At 34.8% G+C, this 16,954-nt stretch overlaps 1 protein-coding gene across 11 annotated transcripts in view; it reads right to left on the bottom strand.

Moving 5' to 3' along the window:
* LOC149775107 (RIMS-binding protein 2-like) overlaps positions 1-16,954 on the bottom strand; it is a 381,635-nt gene that overhangs the window by 60,302 nt on the left and 304,379 nt on the right. For all 11 annotated transcript variants that reach the window (XM_089943974.1, XM_089943975.1, XM_089943981.1 and 8 more), the window contains 4 exons: positions 14,124-14,362; positions 12,948-13,023; positions 6,418-6,555; positions 2,822-2,884 (listed from right to left, as the gene is read on the bottom strand). In XM_089943974.1, the coding sequence (XP_089800100.1) occupies positions 2,822-2,884; positions 6,418-6,555; positions 12,948-13,023; positions 14,124-14,362 (516 nt within the window). The remainder of the gene's footprint in view (positions 1-2,821; positions 2,885-6,417; positions 6,556-12,947; positions 13,024-14,123; positions 14,363-16,954) is intronic.

Raw genomic sequence — 16,954 nt, 5'->3', positions numbered from 1 at the left:
CTTTCCATTATTTGTTTGTATGTGTCCATGCAGTTAACCCTTTACCTCATACAACCGTCTTTGGACGCCTCTACAAAAGTCGCATCGAAGCGACTTTTGACGCTTCTACAAAAGTCCCATAGAAGCGCCTTTTGACGTCTGCTGTAAACATCAGCCATTTTAAGCCGGTTTTCGTAGCGCCACCTTCGGGGAAAACCCCTTATTAGATACTATATTCATTTCTGTGAATGACAATTACGTCAGATCACGTGGTAACTGTTTATGTAATGGTCGATATCTGCTATTTAAAGTAACTGGGTCGTAATCTCCACTCTCCAAAATGGCGGTCGCGGATTTCATTCAGTACTTACGAAGTTTTCATGATTAGAATCACAACTATGAAAGATTCAATAACCTAGGTAAAGGCTGTGATATTGATATAGGCTGCAATTAGTTTTTATAAATTATCAAATTTAGATGACTTAGTGATGTAGACACAGACGAAAAACTTGTAAATTTCGAGTATGAGAAATGGCAGCTCTACGGTTGGTCACACGGCCTCACTGACTCGACGGTGAACGAATTCTCTCCAGATTTTAAAGCACATAACAAATTCTTCTGTGATAAATAATTACACAGCTATAACAATCGGACTTTACTCTTAAATTGTTCCACATGTAATAGATGTGTACCAAAAATGTAAAATGGTTAAAATTGCTGTTAAACGTAACATACACTACATTGCTTAATAGTTCACAGGCAAGCTATGCGTATGCGGTCGACTAGGTAACCTGTGTTCTATGTATAGCGAGCTGCACTTTGTCACTATGCTCTATGAGGTAAAGGGTTAAGAGCTGCATTAATACATTGATAGAAAGATTGTAAATTTTTTATTAATTTTAGGACAGCCACTTTATACAAAATTAGATTGTATATTTAACACTTCAAACTGTGAACTTTGTTAAATTAATGAATATTTTAATAAGAAAATGAAGATATTTTATTTTCATGAACACATTTCTTTTATGGATTGGTACAGTGAACATTGCCGGGTGGGAGTACTATAACAACATGACAGAATGCTCCAACAAACGTCAGAGTATAACATCATGAAACAACAGACTTTAATGATTCTGGCTGCTGCTTTTGTTTAATTTTGCATTCACAAGTGAATTTGTGTGTTGACTGCTATTTTTATTTTTGCATTACAAGTAAATTTTTTGTGCTGGCTGCTGTATTTATCTTTGCATTCACAAGTGAATTTTGTATGTTGGCTGCTATTTTTGTTTATTTTTGCATTCACAAGTGAATTTTGTGTGTGGCTGCCATTTTTATCTTTGCATTCACAAGTGAATTTTGTGTGTGGCTGCTATTTTTGTTTAAGTTTGCATTCACAAGTTAATTTTGTGTGTTGGCTGCTATATTTATCTTTGCATTCACAAGTGAATTTTGTGTGTTGGCTGCTATTTTTGTTTATTTTTGCATTACAAGTGAATTTTGTGTGTTTGCTGCTATTTTTGTTTATTTTTGCACTCGCAAGTGAATTTTGTGTGTTGGCAGATCGCAGTCTATTTTGGAAAGAAACACTGTACCCAAATTTTGATTGTCACTTAATTTTGGTTTTTGCAATCAACACTAATCAATGCCTGGTTTCTCCATTTTCAGAAATGATTATGATTGTGATGTCAGTTTAAATGCTACTTGAATAATTTTATTGTAATTTTTTTTCAATCAAGAGTTTTCTTAAAAATGAGTGCCATTTGTCGTTGAGTTTAACGGTATGCAATACTGTATGAGTGACACAGAATATCAAATAGCAACAGGTCTTGTACATTAAGTCAGTGATAATTTGCACGACTCACATAATTTTTCTCCCACTGATATATTTAAATATTTCATTATGAAAAATAAAATAATAAAGTGTTTCCTTTTTCAGAGCTACTACTTTCTGATGTTTCTAATTTATGATCATGCTAGATATCATTACATCAAGAATGAGTGAACAACATCGACATTACATTGGTGGCATGTCATTCAATTTTAAATAATGCTGTGACACAGAAAGAAAAAAAAAACTGAAATATCAAATCCAGCATTAAATAAATGGGAACAGAGCACAAGTGCATTGTACAAATCTTTACCGTGTATGCTGACATCAGTCTTTAGCTGAAAATATCATTCGTTTACAGGAAAAATATGTGCATAAAATATTACCAATATATATTATAAGTATGTGAATTCATAAGAATTTGTTAAATCAATATATTTCACTGCAGTGTCAATAGAGAAAAAATATTTAATGTTAATTCATTCATAACTTTATTGTTAATTTTGATACAATTTTTAAGACATTATTTTTATGAAGATGTAAATTTCTCTGCACATTACATTCTATGCATAGTAGATATTCCTAAAGTATAATTATTAAATGACCTAATTTTTGATGGCTTACGTTTGGGTGCAAAATATCATATAAATTAGATATCTTTTTTTTGGCGAGGTAGTCTTAATTTCAAACTTAAAGTATACCCTCTGTTCCTGCCACTTACGATTTCAAAGAGACCAAAATATACTTTGACCTGAAGGCATTTGATATTCTTAATCTTGTTTGCATGGAGTTTTCATTCCATATATTTCACCAAGACCAGAGAACATGCCGATTAATACATCACAGGTCAATATATGGAATATTCAAATGGGTAGCTTTTGCTACTTTATCTACACTTTCATTGCCCTTAACATTACAGCGACTAGGCAGCAAAAACTGGGGGTAAATGCAGTACTTGTTGTAATAGAACCTGATATTAAATGTGCCTACCCAGGAATGTGTTTATCGGCTTACCAATGTTATCTTCTACATCCTCTGTATCACTTGACTGGTTTACTGACTTCTTCAATCTATCATCTGAAGATAAATATATATCAAGAACATAATTTTAAAATAGCAACTTATTTAGTAGATTTCTTTTATTCTAGCAAAATGAAATTATTTGGTTTATTTCATTTCTAGAAATCTAAGAGAAATTATTGGGATTGTTTAATTTATTAGCAATATCAAACATTTTCAGCATGCTGAATATTCTTTGTTATCATGTGGTCAGTACAAATGACTTGTGTCATGTACAAGTTAAAAATTACTTGTGACCTTCTTTTTATTAATATCAATCTCTCTGTCAAATCTGATTTCAATTAATTCAGATGTTTTCAAGTTATTGAAGGCAAATAACAAATGCATTTTGAAGGAACAGAAATTCATTCTAATGATTTTTTCTGCAGTTAATGACAGGAAATAATGAAATAAAAATTTCCAAGAGTTTAACAAGGGCAACAACTCTGTAAACTACTACGGAATGAAACTATAAACCAAAATATGTGGACAAAATTTGATCCCAAATCAACTGTTTCTTTCAAGAGTAATTGTACAGCATCTCTGTAATGCATATATGCTAAGTTACAAGAGTAACTATACGGAATCTATATAATGCATACATGCTAAATTACAGTACAGGATCTATGTAATGCATGCATGCTAAATTTCAAGAGTAATTGTACAGCATCCATATAATGCATATATGTTAAATTACAAGAGTAACTATACATAATCTCTGTAATGCATACAAGCTAAATTACAAGGGTAATCGTACAGCATCTATATAATGTATACATGCTTAATTACAAAAATAACCGTACAGCATCTATGTAATGCATACATGCTAAATTACAAGAGTAATTGTACAGCATCTATGTAATGCATACATGCTAAATTACAAGAGTAATTGTACAGGATCAATGTAATGCATACATGCTTAATTACTGAGGCACAGATGAATCACCAAAGCATGGTTTCTACGGCCTGGAAGTTGTTCTTCAAAAGTTTTTCAAACACTTTTAACCAGTTTCAAGAAGTATTTTCTTTTTCTTCCATAGCTAACCTCGACAATCACTATATTAATAAGTACAAAAATAATAGGAAAAAATAAAACAACAAATAACTGTGCCAATACAACAAATGCATGCTATATTCCATCTGGTAACTTCCAATGTTGTGGGTCTTTTGATCTACCCAATATTATCACATTTTATTTATTCATTACTTTTAGTTAATAAAATAAATAACAAATTCAGAATTATAAAAATCATATTTTATTTAGCTTCAAATTTCTGTAAAGCCCCAGATAAATTCAAGGAATTGTTACCAAAACTGAAGGAGTTTATCAACAAATTCACTGACTTTACAAAGAAAAATACAACTTTTTTTTAGATTCAAGGAGTTTCCAAGGCAAGCCTTCAAACTTAAGGATTTTAAAGGTTGTTCAACCTATGCAAAGATTAATATGAACTGTTAATAACCCTTCAAGTAAGTCAAAGTCACAAGTATACATTGCTTAACAGTACTTACCAATATATAATGTATCACAATATAGCTATCGGTCAAGTTGTACCAGTAGTATTTATGCTTGATAACCAGATTTAATACCATATTACTTAATGAGAGTTGTACCTGTTTGTACCCGTGTAATTCCCAAAGTACACTGCCTCATAGTCATAGGGAAATCTGCACAGCCAAAAGTACAGTGTTACGTAGTTGTGAGGAAATCTGTACAGCCAAAGTACAGTGTCTCATAGTCATGGGGAAATATGTACAGCCAAAGTACAGTGTCTCATAGTCATGGGGAAATCTGTACATCCAAAGTACAGTGTCTCATAGTCATGGGGAAATCTGTACAAAGTACAGTGTCTCATAGCTGTGGGGAAATCTGCACAGCCAAACTACAGTGCCATATAATTGTGGTGAATTCTGTACAAAGTACAGTGCCTCATAGTCATGGGGAAATCTGTACAGCCAAAGTAAAGTACCATATAGTTGTTGGGAAATCTGTACAGCCAAAGTACAGTGCCTTATAGGCGTGCAGAAATCTGTACAAAGTACAGTGCCTCAGTCATGGGGAAATTTGTACAGCCAAAGTACAGTGCCTCATAGTCATGGGGAAATATGTACAGCCAAAGTACAGTACCAAAAATAGTCATGTGGAAATCTGTACAGCCAAAGTACAGTGCCACATAGTTGTGGGGAAATATATACAAAGTATAGTGCTACACAGTCATGGGGAAATCTGTACAGCCAAAGTAAAGTGCCATATAGTTGTTGGGAAATCTGTACAGCCAAAGTACAGTGCCTCATAGTCATGGGGAAATCTGTACAAAGTACAGTGCCTCAGTCATGGGGAAATCTGCACAGCCAAAGTACAGTGCTTCATAGTCATTGGGAAATATGTACAGCCAAAGTACAGTACCAAATAGTCATGTGGAAATCTATACAGCCAAAGTACAGTGCCACATAGTTGTGGGGAAATCTATACAGCCAAAGTAAAGTGCCTCATAGCCGTGGGGCAATCTGTACAGCCGAAGTACAGTGCCTCATGGTAATGGGGAAATCTGTAGAGTCAAAGTACAGTGCTACATAGCCATGGGGAAATCTGCAGAGTCAAAGTAAAGTGCTACATAGCCATGGGGAAATCTGTACAGCCAAAGTACAGTGCCTCATAGTAATGGGGAAATCTGTACAGTCAAAGTAGAGTGCTACATAGTCATGGGGACATCTGTACAGCCAAATTACAGTGCGTCATAGTCATGGGGAAATATGTCTAGTCCTATAAAACATCTTGGTAGTCTGCTATTTGCAACTCAAGAATTTATGATGTGATGTGCTGAAGAAACGAAAGATCAAGAGAAGGAAGGATCAGAACAACATGAACAGATAAAAAGTTTGGCAAATCTGAGAATTTAAGACAAATTTTGTTTTAGAATTGTTGTTCTTTTACAAAAAAATATATACTTTTATATTTTGTACAAATTAGACAGAAATATCCTAGTGCTATAATTTTCCATATTTGCTTATTTTCATCTGCATTTTACAGTACAACCGCTACATGCAGAAAGTGAACTCCATAACAAAATCTTTAAACAGTCACTAATCTTAACAGACTACTTTATCTTCTTTTCAGAAATGACTTATGAAAACTCTGAATGTAGATCAAAGAGTGTGTGTGATTTAGATTTTTAACATAGCTTTAAAACAAATTCAGTCATATCGCCATGATGTCTGCAGTGTGACAGGTTATAGTGATGTCTAGCACTGGGGCATCATACCACAAATGTGTAGCAAGATGTCCCCCCCCCCAGTCACATTATCTGACATCCAGGCTGACCAGTCCTAATACTAACCTCCTAATGCTGAGCACCTAGGAAGGCAGCTGTTAGTACCATTTTTTTATGCCTTTGGTATAACTCAGCTGGGGTTTGAACCTGTGATGACCTTCATCTGAGAACCACTAGGCCAATGGTGCAGTTGCATAGTAAAGAAATGCCTCAATTCTGAGTTACATGCAAAAATGAAACAAATTAATCTAGGACCATTGGGATTTTTTCTTTTAATACCTGGAATATTGGCCACTTTATCAGTCTCTTCACTGCTATCAAAATCTAAGTCCTGCTGTATACTATTTGCAGCTGTGCTGTCATCATCATGGTGACCAACACCTGCCACAACAGCATGAAACTCAGAGATATCTTCATCTGAAACAAATTCAAACAATGATGTATCTCATCAAAATATATTAGACTTAAACATAGTTCATATTACTGGAAGGTACAAAGCAAGCCTAGAATGTATCTTGGACTAATGAAGGTACAAAGCAAGCCTAGAATGTATCTTGGACTAATGAAGGTACAAAGCCTAGAATGTATCTTGGACTAATGAAGGTACAATGCCAAAACCTTTTTATCTTGGACTAATGAAGGATTAATGCCAATACATTTTTATCTTGGACTAATGAAGGTACAATGCCAGAACTTTTTTATCTTGGACTAATGACGGTATAATGACAGCACATTTTTGGACTAATGTGGTATAATGCCAGCACATTTTTATCTTGGACTAATGAGGTATAATGCCAGTACATTTTTATCTTGGACTAATGAGGTATAATGCCAGCATGTTTTTATCTTGGACTAATGAGGTATAATGCCAGCACATTTTCATCTTGGACTAATGAGGTATAATGCCAGCACATTTTTGGAATAATGTGGTATAATGCCAGCACATTTTTATCTTGGACTAATGAGGTATAATGCCAGCACATTTTCATCTTGGACTAATGAGGTATAATGCCAGCACATTTTTATCTTGGACTAATGTGGTATAATGCCAGCACATTTTTATCTTGGACTAATGAGGTATAATGCCAGCACATTTTTATCTTGGACTAATGAGGTATAATGCCAGCACATTATCATCTTGGACTAATGTGGTATAATGCCAGCACATTTTTATCTTGGACTAATGAGGTATAATACCAGCAGGTTTTCATCTTGGACTAATGAGGTATAATGCCAGCACATTTTCATCTTGGACTAATGAGGTATAATGCCAGCACATTTTCATCTTGGACTAATGAGGTATAATGCCAGCACATTTTTATCTTGGACTAATGTGGTATAATGCTAGCACATTTTTATCTTGGACTAATGAGGTATAATGCCAGCACATTTTCATCTTGGACTAATGAGGTATAATGCCAGCACATTTTTATCTTGGACTAATGTGGTATAATGCCAGCACATTTTTATCTTGGACTATGAGGTATAATGCCAGCACATTTTCATCTTGGACTAATGAGGTATAATGCCAGCACATTTTTATCTTGGACTAATGAGGTATAATGCCAGCACATTTTTATCTTGGACTAATGAGGTATAATGCCAGCACATTTTTATCTTGGACTATGAGGTATAATGCCAGCACATTTTCATCTTGGACTAATGAGGTATAATGCCAGCACATTTTTATCTTGGACTAATGAGGTATAATGCCAGCACATTTTTATCTTGGACTAATGAGGTATAATGCCAGCACATTTTCATCTTGGACTAATGTGGTATAATGCCAGCACATTTTTATCTTGGACTAATGAGGTGTAATGCCAGCATGTTTTCATCTTGGACTAATGAGGTATAATGCCAGCACATTTTCATCTTGGACTAATGAGGTATAATGCCAGCACATTTTTTTCTTGGACTAATGAGGTATAATGCCAGCACATTTTTATCTTTGACTAATGTGGTATAATGCCAGCACATTTTTATCTTGGACTGAGGTATAATGCCAGCACATTTTTATCTTGGACTAATGAGGTATAATGCCAGCACATTTTTATCTTGGTCTAATGAAGGTATAATGCCAGCACATATTTATCTTGGACTAATGAGGTATAATGCCAGCACATTTTCATCTTGGACTAATGTGGTATAATGCCAGCACGTTTTTATCTTGGACTAATGAGGTGTAATGCCAGCACGTTTTCATCTTGGACTAATGAGGTATAATGCCAGCACATTTTCATCTTGGACTAATGAGGTATAATGCCAGCACATTTTCATCTTGGACTAATGAGGTATAATGCCAGCACATTTTTATCTTGGACTAATGAGGTATAATGCCAGCACATTTTTATCTTGGACTAATGAGGTATAATGCCAGCACATTTTTATCTTGGACTAATGAGGTATAATGCCAGCACATTTTTATCTTGGACTAATGAAGGTATAATGCCAGCACATTTTTATCTTGGACTAATGTGGTATAATGCCAGCACATTTTTATCTTGGACTAATGAGGTATAATGCCAGCACATTTTTATCTTGGACTAATGAGGTATAATGCCAGCACATTTTTATCTTGGTCTAATGAAGGTATAATGCCAGCACATTTTTATCTTGGACTAATGAGGTATAATGCCAGCACATTTTTATCTTGGACTAATGAAAGCACATTTTTATCTTGGACTAATGAGGTATAATGCCAGCACATTTTTATCTTGGACTAATCAGGTATAATGCCAGCACTTATTTATCTTGGACTAATGAGGTATAATGCCAGCACTTAGTTCATATTACTGGAAGGTACAAAGCAAGCCTAGAATGTATCTTGGACTAATGAAGGTACATTAAAAGCCTAGAATGTATCTTGGACTAATGAAGGTACAATGCCAGCCTAGAATGTATCTTGGACTAATGAGGTACAATGCCAGCACATTTTTATGGTGGTATTCAGTGATACAAATAAATTGCAGACTTTTTGATAGTGTAAAGTTAACAGAACATTATACACCCAGCACATGCTTAATTGTTATTCATGTAGACACTAGTAGGTCATGACTGACACTGGACATAAGTGACCAACAGGTCTTGATTATGGAGATAAGTGACCAATAGGTCTTGATTACGGAGATAAGTGACCAATAGGTCTTGATTATGGAGATAAGTGACCAATAGGTCTTGATTATGGAGACAAGTGACCAACAGGTCTTGATTATGGAGATAAGTGACCAATAGGTCTTGATTATGGAGATAAGTGACCAATAGGTCTCGATTATGAAGATAAGTGACCAATAGGTCTTGATTATGGAGATAAGTGACCAATAGGTCTTGATTATGCAGATAAGTGACCAATAGGTCTTGATTATGGAGATAAGTTACTAATAGGTCTCGATCATGGAAATAAGTGACCAACAGGTCTTGATTACCTCAAACTTTGGTCAAGTATGCAGCCTTGAAGTAAACTTAATGTGAAAAACACTATTTTTTTAATTAATCCCCTAACGACTACATCCTCTGATGTTCAGATCCAGTACCTAAGTTTTATCTAAGTTCAAGTCATTCACCAAATCTGGTCAAGGAAACTGCTCTAGGACATAAACTAATTGTACACGTAATACTCATGGTTGCCTGGCCTGACTGACATTAGTATTACATATCAAAGGTCAGCTTGTGGGACAATAACTGATAAGGTTCCAACATTACCAAGCACTGAGTGATAAAGCAATATCACATGGCACATGTCTGCTTGTGGGACAATAACTGAGAAGGTTCCAACATTACCAAGCACTGAGTGATAAAGCGATATCACATGGCACATGTCAGCCTGTGGGGCAATAACTGATAAGGTTCCAACATTACCCAGCACTGAGTGATAAAGCGATATCACATGGCACATGTCAGCCTGTGGGACAATAACTGATAAGGTTCCAACATTACCCAGCACTGAGTGATAAAGCGATATCACATGGCACATGTCAGCTAGTGGAACAAGAACTAACAAGGTTCCAAGGTTACCTGGCACTAAATGATATCACATGGCATATGTCAGATAGTGGGACAATAGCTGACATGGTTCCAAGGTTACCTGGCACTAAATGATATCAAATGGCACATGTCAGCTAGTGGGACAATAACTGACAAGGTTCCAAGGTTACCTGGCACTCAGTGATATCACATGACACATGTCAGCTAGTGACACAATAACTGACAAGGTTCCAAGGTTACCTGGCACTAAGTGATATCACATGGCACATGTCAGCTAGTGGGACAATAACTGACAATGTTCCAAGGTTACCTGTTACTTAGTGATATCACATAGCACATGTCAGTTAGTGGGACAATATCTGACAAGGTTCCAAGGTTACCTGACACTAAGTGATATCACATGGCATATGTCAGATAGTGGGACAAAGTGGGACAATAGCTGACAAGGTTCCAAGGTTACCTGGCAAATGTCAGCTAGTGGGACAATAACTGACAAGGTTCCACAGTTACCTGGCACTAAGTGATATCACATGGCACATGTCAGCTAGTGGGACAGTAACTGACAAGGTTCCAAGAATACCTGCCAATATGTTATGAGTCATATTAGTATCACACAATACAGGTGGGATAAAAACTGACAAATTTCTATAGCTTCCTGGCATGAGTGACATTTTTATTATACCACACATGTCAGTTTTTGGGACTTGAGCACTCAAGGTTCTTTAGTTAGCTGGCATGAGTGATATATTGATAACTCTCATGGTTCTTTAGTTAGCTGGCATCTGACAAACTGGTTATTGTCCCACTACATTCCTGACAAACTGGTTATTGTTCCACTACATTCCTGACAAACTGGTTATTGTCCAACTACATTCCTGACACACTGGATATTGTCCCACTACATTCCTGACACACTGGTTGTTGTCCCACTACATTTCTGACACATTGGTTATTGTCCCACTACATTCCTGACACAGTGGATATTGTCCCACTACATTCCTGACACATTGGTCATTGTCCCACTACATTCCTGACACATTGGATATTGCCCCACTACATTCCTGACACACTGTTATTGTCCCACTACATTCCTGACACATTGGATATTGTCCCATTACATTCCTGACACAATGGTAATTGTCCCACTATATTCCTGACACACTGTTATTGTCCACTACATTCCTGACACACTGTTATTGTCCACTACATTCCTGACACACTGGTTATTGTCCACTACATTCCTGACACACTGTTATTGTCCCACTACATTCCTGACACACTGTTATTGTCCACTACATTCCTGACACAGTTATTGTCCACTACATTCCTGACACACTGTTATTGTCCACTACATTCCTGACACATTGTTATTGTCCACTACATTCCTGACACACTGTTATTGTCTACTACATTCCTGACACACTGTTATTGTCCACTACATTCCTGACACACTGGTTATTGTCCCACAAGCTAACGGTTAGCAAGTACTGTAGTAGATTTATTATGTTGTGACAAAGGAACGGAAAATGTCCCAAGTCATGTGAGGTTAAAACAAAGCTGGACACATACGCTGACACAGATTATGGCTGACAATCGGCTAATCTGAAGTCTCTACACTGCCAGCTTTTTAAGGCAAATGTTTTAAAACTAAATGCTTGTAGATAAGCCATTTAAGAAAGATTATGTTTATCTGATTATCATACAATTATGATTGATGCTATTGATTTGCTAACACGATCAATTAAACAATTTTTTACTTAATTTTGTTTTTAAAGTAAATATCAGGGGTTTATTTTATTAACCAGGCATGTGGCACCACTTTGAATGCTGACAGGCAGATGGACAAAACAGTATTTAAAACATTCTGGAGTGACCAGCTAAGCATCAGATTCACTCAATTGATTTCTAAAGGAGAAAATTCATTTGATACATGCTTTTATGTAGCCATGGTATTATTCTGTCTTCAACCACCTGCCATGCTATTGGAGTGACCAGCTAAGCATCGTAGGATTGAAATATCAGGACAAGATTGGTCTCATCAAAGCAAATGAATCTGTACCAAAACAACGCTGAAGAAACTAAAGGGAACAGTTGGCATAGGAATATCTACCATTTCAGATATTAAAAATAAAATGGAATTTTACAGTAATGAATCTGGAAACAACAGTGATGTATGTAATCTCTCTCTGTCACGAAAGTACAAGGAAAAAGACATTTTAGCACATGTGAAAACCTCAGTAAAGCAAATTCCTCTAAAAAACAAACAATAATGGGCACCAAGGTTACTTTCGGTTTTGAGGGGTTTTGTTGAATTACATAATGTTGGTCAGCTTGTGGGACAAGAACATACGAACACAAAAGGTCCATAGTTAACTAGCATAATTGATATTTATATTATATAAAGCTTGTAGAACTTGACGAGACAAGTTTCCGTAGTTATCTGGCACAATAATATTAAAATTACATAAGACGTCAGCTTGTGGGACTGTAACTGACAAGACACTGCAAAACATGTTCTAATTATAAGAATATATAGTTAAGTAGAATATATAATTAAGTAAAAAATATTTCCTTTCTTTCTTCAGGTGAAATTTTTAATTTACTTCATTTGCAGCAATAAAGATGAAAATTTGTATCATTTTTGTTCAATTAGCGAAGACCTTATGAGTTTGAGCAAGGCTTTAAGAGTACAGAGATACCATTAAATTATCTTCATTTATTTTTCAATTTTGTTTTGTTGCATTAATTCAAAAACATTATCAGATATTTTTTAATTACAGTATCTAATCAACAAATTATTTTTTCTTTTTTCGTTCAAATCTAACCTGCAACTTTTTCAATGAAATTTGATGGAACCAGGCCCCTCCTTCCACTGATCAATTCACCATCATAGAATCCATCCTATAAAATGTAGAAAATTTAACAGTAAATAAACAAGATATTACTCTCATAATGGAGAAGTAATCACAATACATGCCATAAAAGAAAATAAAACTAGAAATGTGTCAAGAACAGATAACTCTGTCAATTTTGTATAAATGCTGAAATCTTGGTTCACGATGCATTTTCATGTCTCACTTTAATATTAAACACCATAAGAAAATTGGCTTTCACCTATTAAGTCACTCAAATATTGTCAAAGTAAATCAAATTCATGTTGCAAGGCAAATCTTTTATGTCAAACAGGAGTCATAACTTTGTCAAATTTTGATGAAAATCAAAGGGCATTCTAAATATTAATCCTTTGGTTCTTATTCATTCATCGATTGGTTATCAGGTTCTTATTCATTCATCAATTGGTTATTAGGTTCTTATTCATTCATTGATTGGTTATTAGGTTCTTATTCATTCATCGAATGGTTATTAGGTTATTATTCATTCATCGATTGGTTCTTATTCATCAATCCTTTGCTCTTTATTCATCAAGTCCCCCACTTGTTATTGTGTGATTTGGTGATTTATGACACAGCAATAATAATAGGTCATTTAGTGCCAAGACAAATGGAATAAGGTGCCTTTCCGAAAACATGCCACTGCTGACCCAGTCTGGTTGAAACATAGGATTCAAACCTGAACCCTTCTGGGCAGGAGTCCAGCACACTAACCACTAAGTAAATGCAGATCCTAATATAGCAACAGAAAGGATGGATGGACCAACCACACTTAATGCCTCATCATTCTGTAGATTACACTGGTAGACAAAATGTTTTATAGTATACAGGATATATCTGAGTGTCTACATTTGCCTTGCTTGTGAGTGGGGTAAGCGTGAAAAATATATGATAGATTTCTCTGTTGGATGTAGGGCATAACGATGAAACATGTATCTACTAAGTTATAACATTGACATAAAAAGGTTTTCTATATTATTATCACTCATCTGGATATCATCTATCAGAAAAGTCACTTCCTGGGAGTTGGAATTGTTTGCCTTCAAACATATCCCCCATGAGTTACATTCAGTTACGCTACAAAGAGTAGTACGTAATGGGGAATCTTACCTCATCCATCTCTCCATATATAAGAACATAGTCTCCTGAATTCAGGGGCAACTCTGCATCAGGGTTGTCATTGGGCGAGTGTTGATATGGGTCATAGCTATACTTGGCTATGAAAACCTGGATGGGTCCCTTCTTAGCAAGAACAGAGAGTCGACTCTCACTTTGTGATGCCTCTCCATCACGACTGCCCTTGTTTTCTCTATTACTAGTACTGTCCATTCCCGAGTCCTCACCCCTATCTGTGATTACAAAGTTAACAATAAAACTCTACAAAATCACAACTTGTGCTGTTGCTTTTCTTATCAGTTTTTGTTGCCACTGTTGGTGCTGTAGCAGGTGTTTTAAGTTTCGTTATTTCTTGTTTTGTTATAGATTCTGTTGCTAAGGTAACAAGGCAACAAGTTGAAGTTGTATGATATACTGTTTATGAAGTTGCAAGATAAACTTATTATGAATTTGTCATTTGTTATGAAGCTGTAGGGCAGATCTTAATTAATAATCTTGCCGCTGCACAAACCAGCAATAGTAAAAGTCAAGCTTACTAACATTGATAGTTTTCTTGTTACAATTATATTCTTTTTTTTTATGTATGAAACGTTAATATTTTTGTGAATAAATTAGAACACCTTTGCAGCTCTTGGCATTCATAGTATTTGCTATGATCTGTTTTTGTGTAACTATGCATGACATATTGCTGATCAAGGAACTGTATGTGTATATAAAATATGTGTATGTCTGTGGCATACACAAGGAAATATACATGTATGTGTAACTATGCATGACATATTGCTGATCAAGGAACTGTATGTGTATATAAAATATATGTATGAGTATGGCATACACGTGTTCATAGATTTCTTTATACTGTTCTGTACAAGTGTTATAAAAGTGCCATGGTATCCAACACGTCATCATACATACACCATATCTAGACATCATACATACATCATACCTAGACATAAATTAGCATGCTGAATCAAGGTAAGTAAACACAAAAAGATTCCTTATGAAACAATATATAAAATAGCATGCATACACCAAGTTTTCAATAGGTATAGCATAAAATAGCATGCATACACCAAGTTTCCAATAGGTATAGCATATAATAGCATGCACACACAAAGTTTCCAATAGGTATAGCATATAATAGCATGCATACACCATATTTCCAATACATATAGCATATAATTGCATGCATACACCAAGTTTCCATTAGGTATAGCATATATTAGCATGCATACACAAAGTTTCCAATAGGTATAGTATATAATAGCATGCATACACAAAGTTTCCAATAGGTATAGCATATAATAGCATGCATACACCAAGTTTCCAATAGGTATAGCATCTTTCAAAAAATTAACAGCTGTTAAAAAATACCATTATTCAACAAATGTACAGCCAAACCTATCAATAGCAGTTACCCTCAGAAAATGGTCAAACTGGCCTTTGTACAAAGGTGGTCTCTCAATGCAGATTCACTTTTCAAACTTGGGTTTTGAACAAATACTACAAGCGGGAAAATACAACTGCAGTTATTGTTATTATTATTTTTTATTTTTTCTTCATTATTATGATTACATGTAATATAATAATTATTACTATTTCAGGCAACTGGCATAATTTTCTATTCAAATTAATCACAGTATAAATTTATCATTTATGATTGGCCATTTCACATATACAAGAGTAAACCGGGACTTAAAAATTTTTTAATTTTATATTTGCTTACAGTACCCATGATTTTTATATCCAGGTGCCTTTCGTCTCTAATTTTCACTCACTCTACTTTTTAGCAAAGGTCATTTGCCCATTCTGACCAATCTGCTATAACTACATTTAGTCTAAAATCCATATACAAACTCCAGAACTGGGTTTTGCTGCTAAAATATAAGATGCAAAAAATAGTTTTTCAGCTGCATTTTTATATAAATAGAAAGTCTTACATGACATCATTTAAAGGCCAAATGTGAAGTGTGATGTCTTACATGACATCATTTAAAGGCCAAATGTGAAGTGTGATGTTTTACATGGCATCATTTAAAGGCCAAATGTGAAGTGTGATGTTTTACGTGGCATCATTTAAAGGCCAAACGTGAAGTGTGATGTCTTACATGGCATCATTTTTTTAAAGGCCAAATGTGAAGAGTGACAATAATGGAGCTCATAACAAGGGTACTACCTTATACCACAAAAATGTGGCATCACATGACGAGTTAACATTTTCATCTCAAATATGTATGAATATTTAATGAAGATCTGGTATGTACACTGCACATATTTGTTGTTCTGATATCACAATGTATTCTGTGCATACAAATTTATACCCTTTTTTTCCATACTATTATAACACTTGAATCATTTTTTTTCATTTTTTACCAACAATAAATATAATCCACCTGAGAGAAATTTAGTTTTTCGAAAACTGAATTTGTTGGCATTATAAACAGAAACAATACATAAAAAGAGGTCACCATGACCTTGACCCTTTTTAATATTCAGAAAACACTGATTGGGGACAATATGATTGTCAAAGAATAGTGACTTACTTTAATTACTAACCTAAACAATGAATTATTTATGCAATAATGTGCTTTATTCAAATTCTTTAAATAGTATTTAGAATTAAACTAATTTAAAGTTACATTGACAAAAAATGGCGAATATAGTAAACATAAGATTGGGCTTCGGGAATTGACCACTTAGACCAGGTAACTGCTATCTAAAGGCAACCATTTTGGGCAGGTTTGACTGTATTGTCTATGATTTTATTGCGCATGTTTGACTGTATTATGATTTTATTGATTTGATTATACTGTACTATGATTTTA

The sequence above is a fragment of the Sinohyriopsis cumingii genome, chromosome 19 (assembly GCF_028554795.1).
Source record: "Sinohyriopsis cumingii isolate HCF-2022 chromosome 19, ASM2855479v2, whole genome shotgun sequence".
NCBI classification, from domain to species: Eukaryota; Metazoa; Mollusca; class Bivalvia; order Unionida; family Unionidae; genus Sinohyriopsis; species Sinohyriopsis cumingii.
This window is presented reverse-complemented; position numbering and strand designations above follow the sequence as displayed.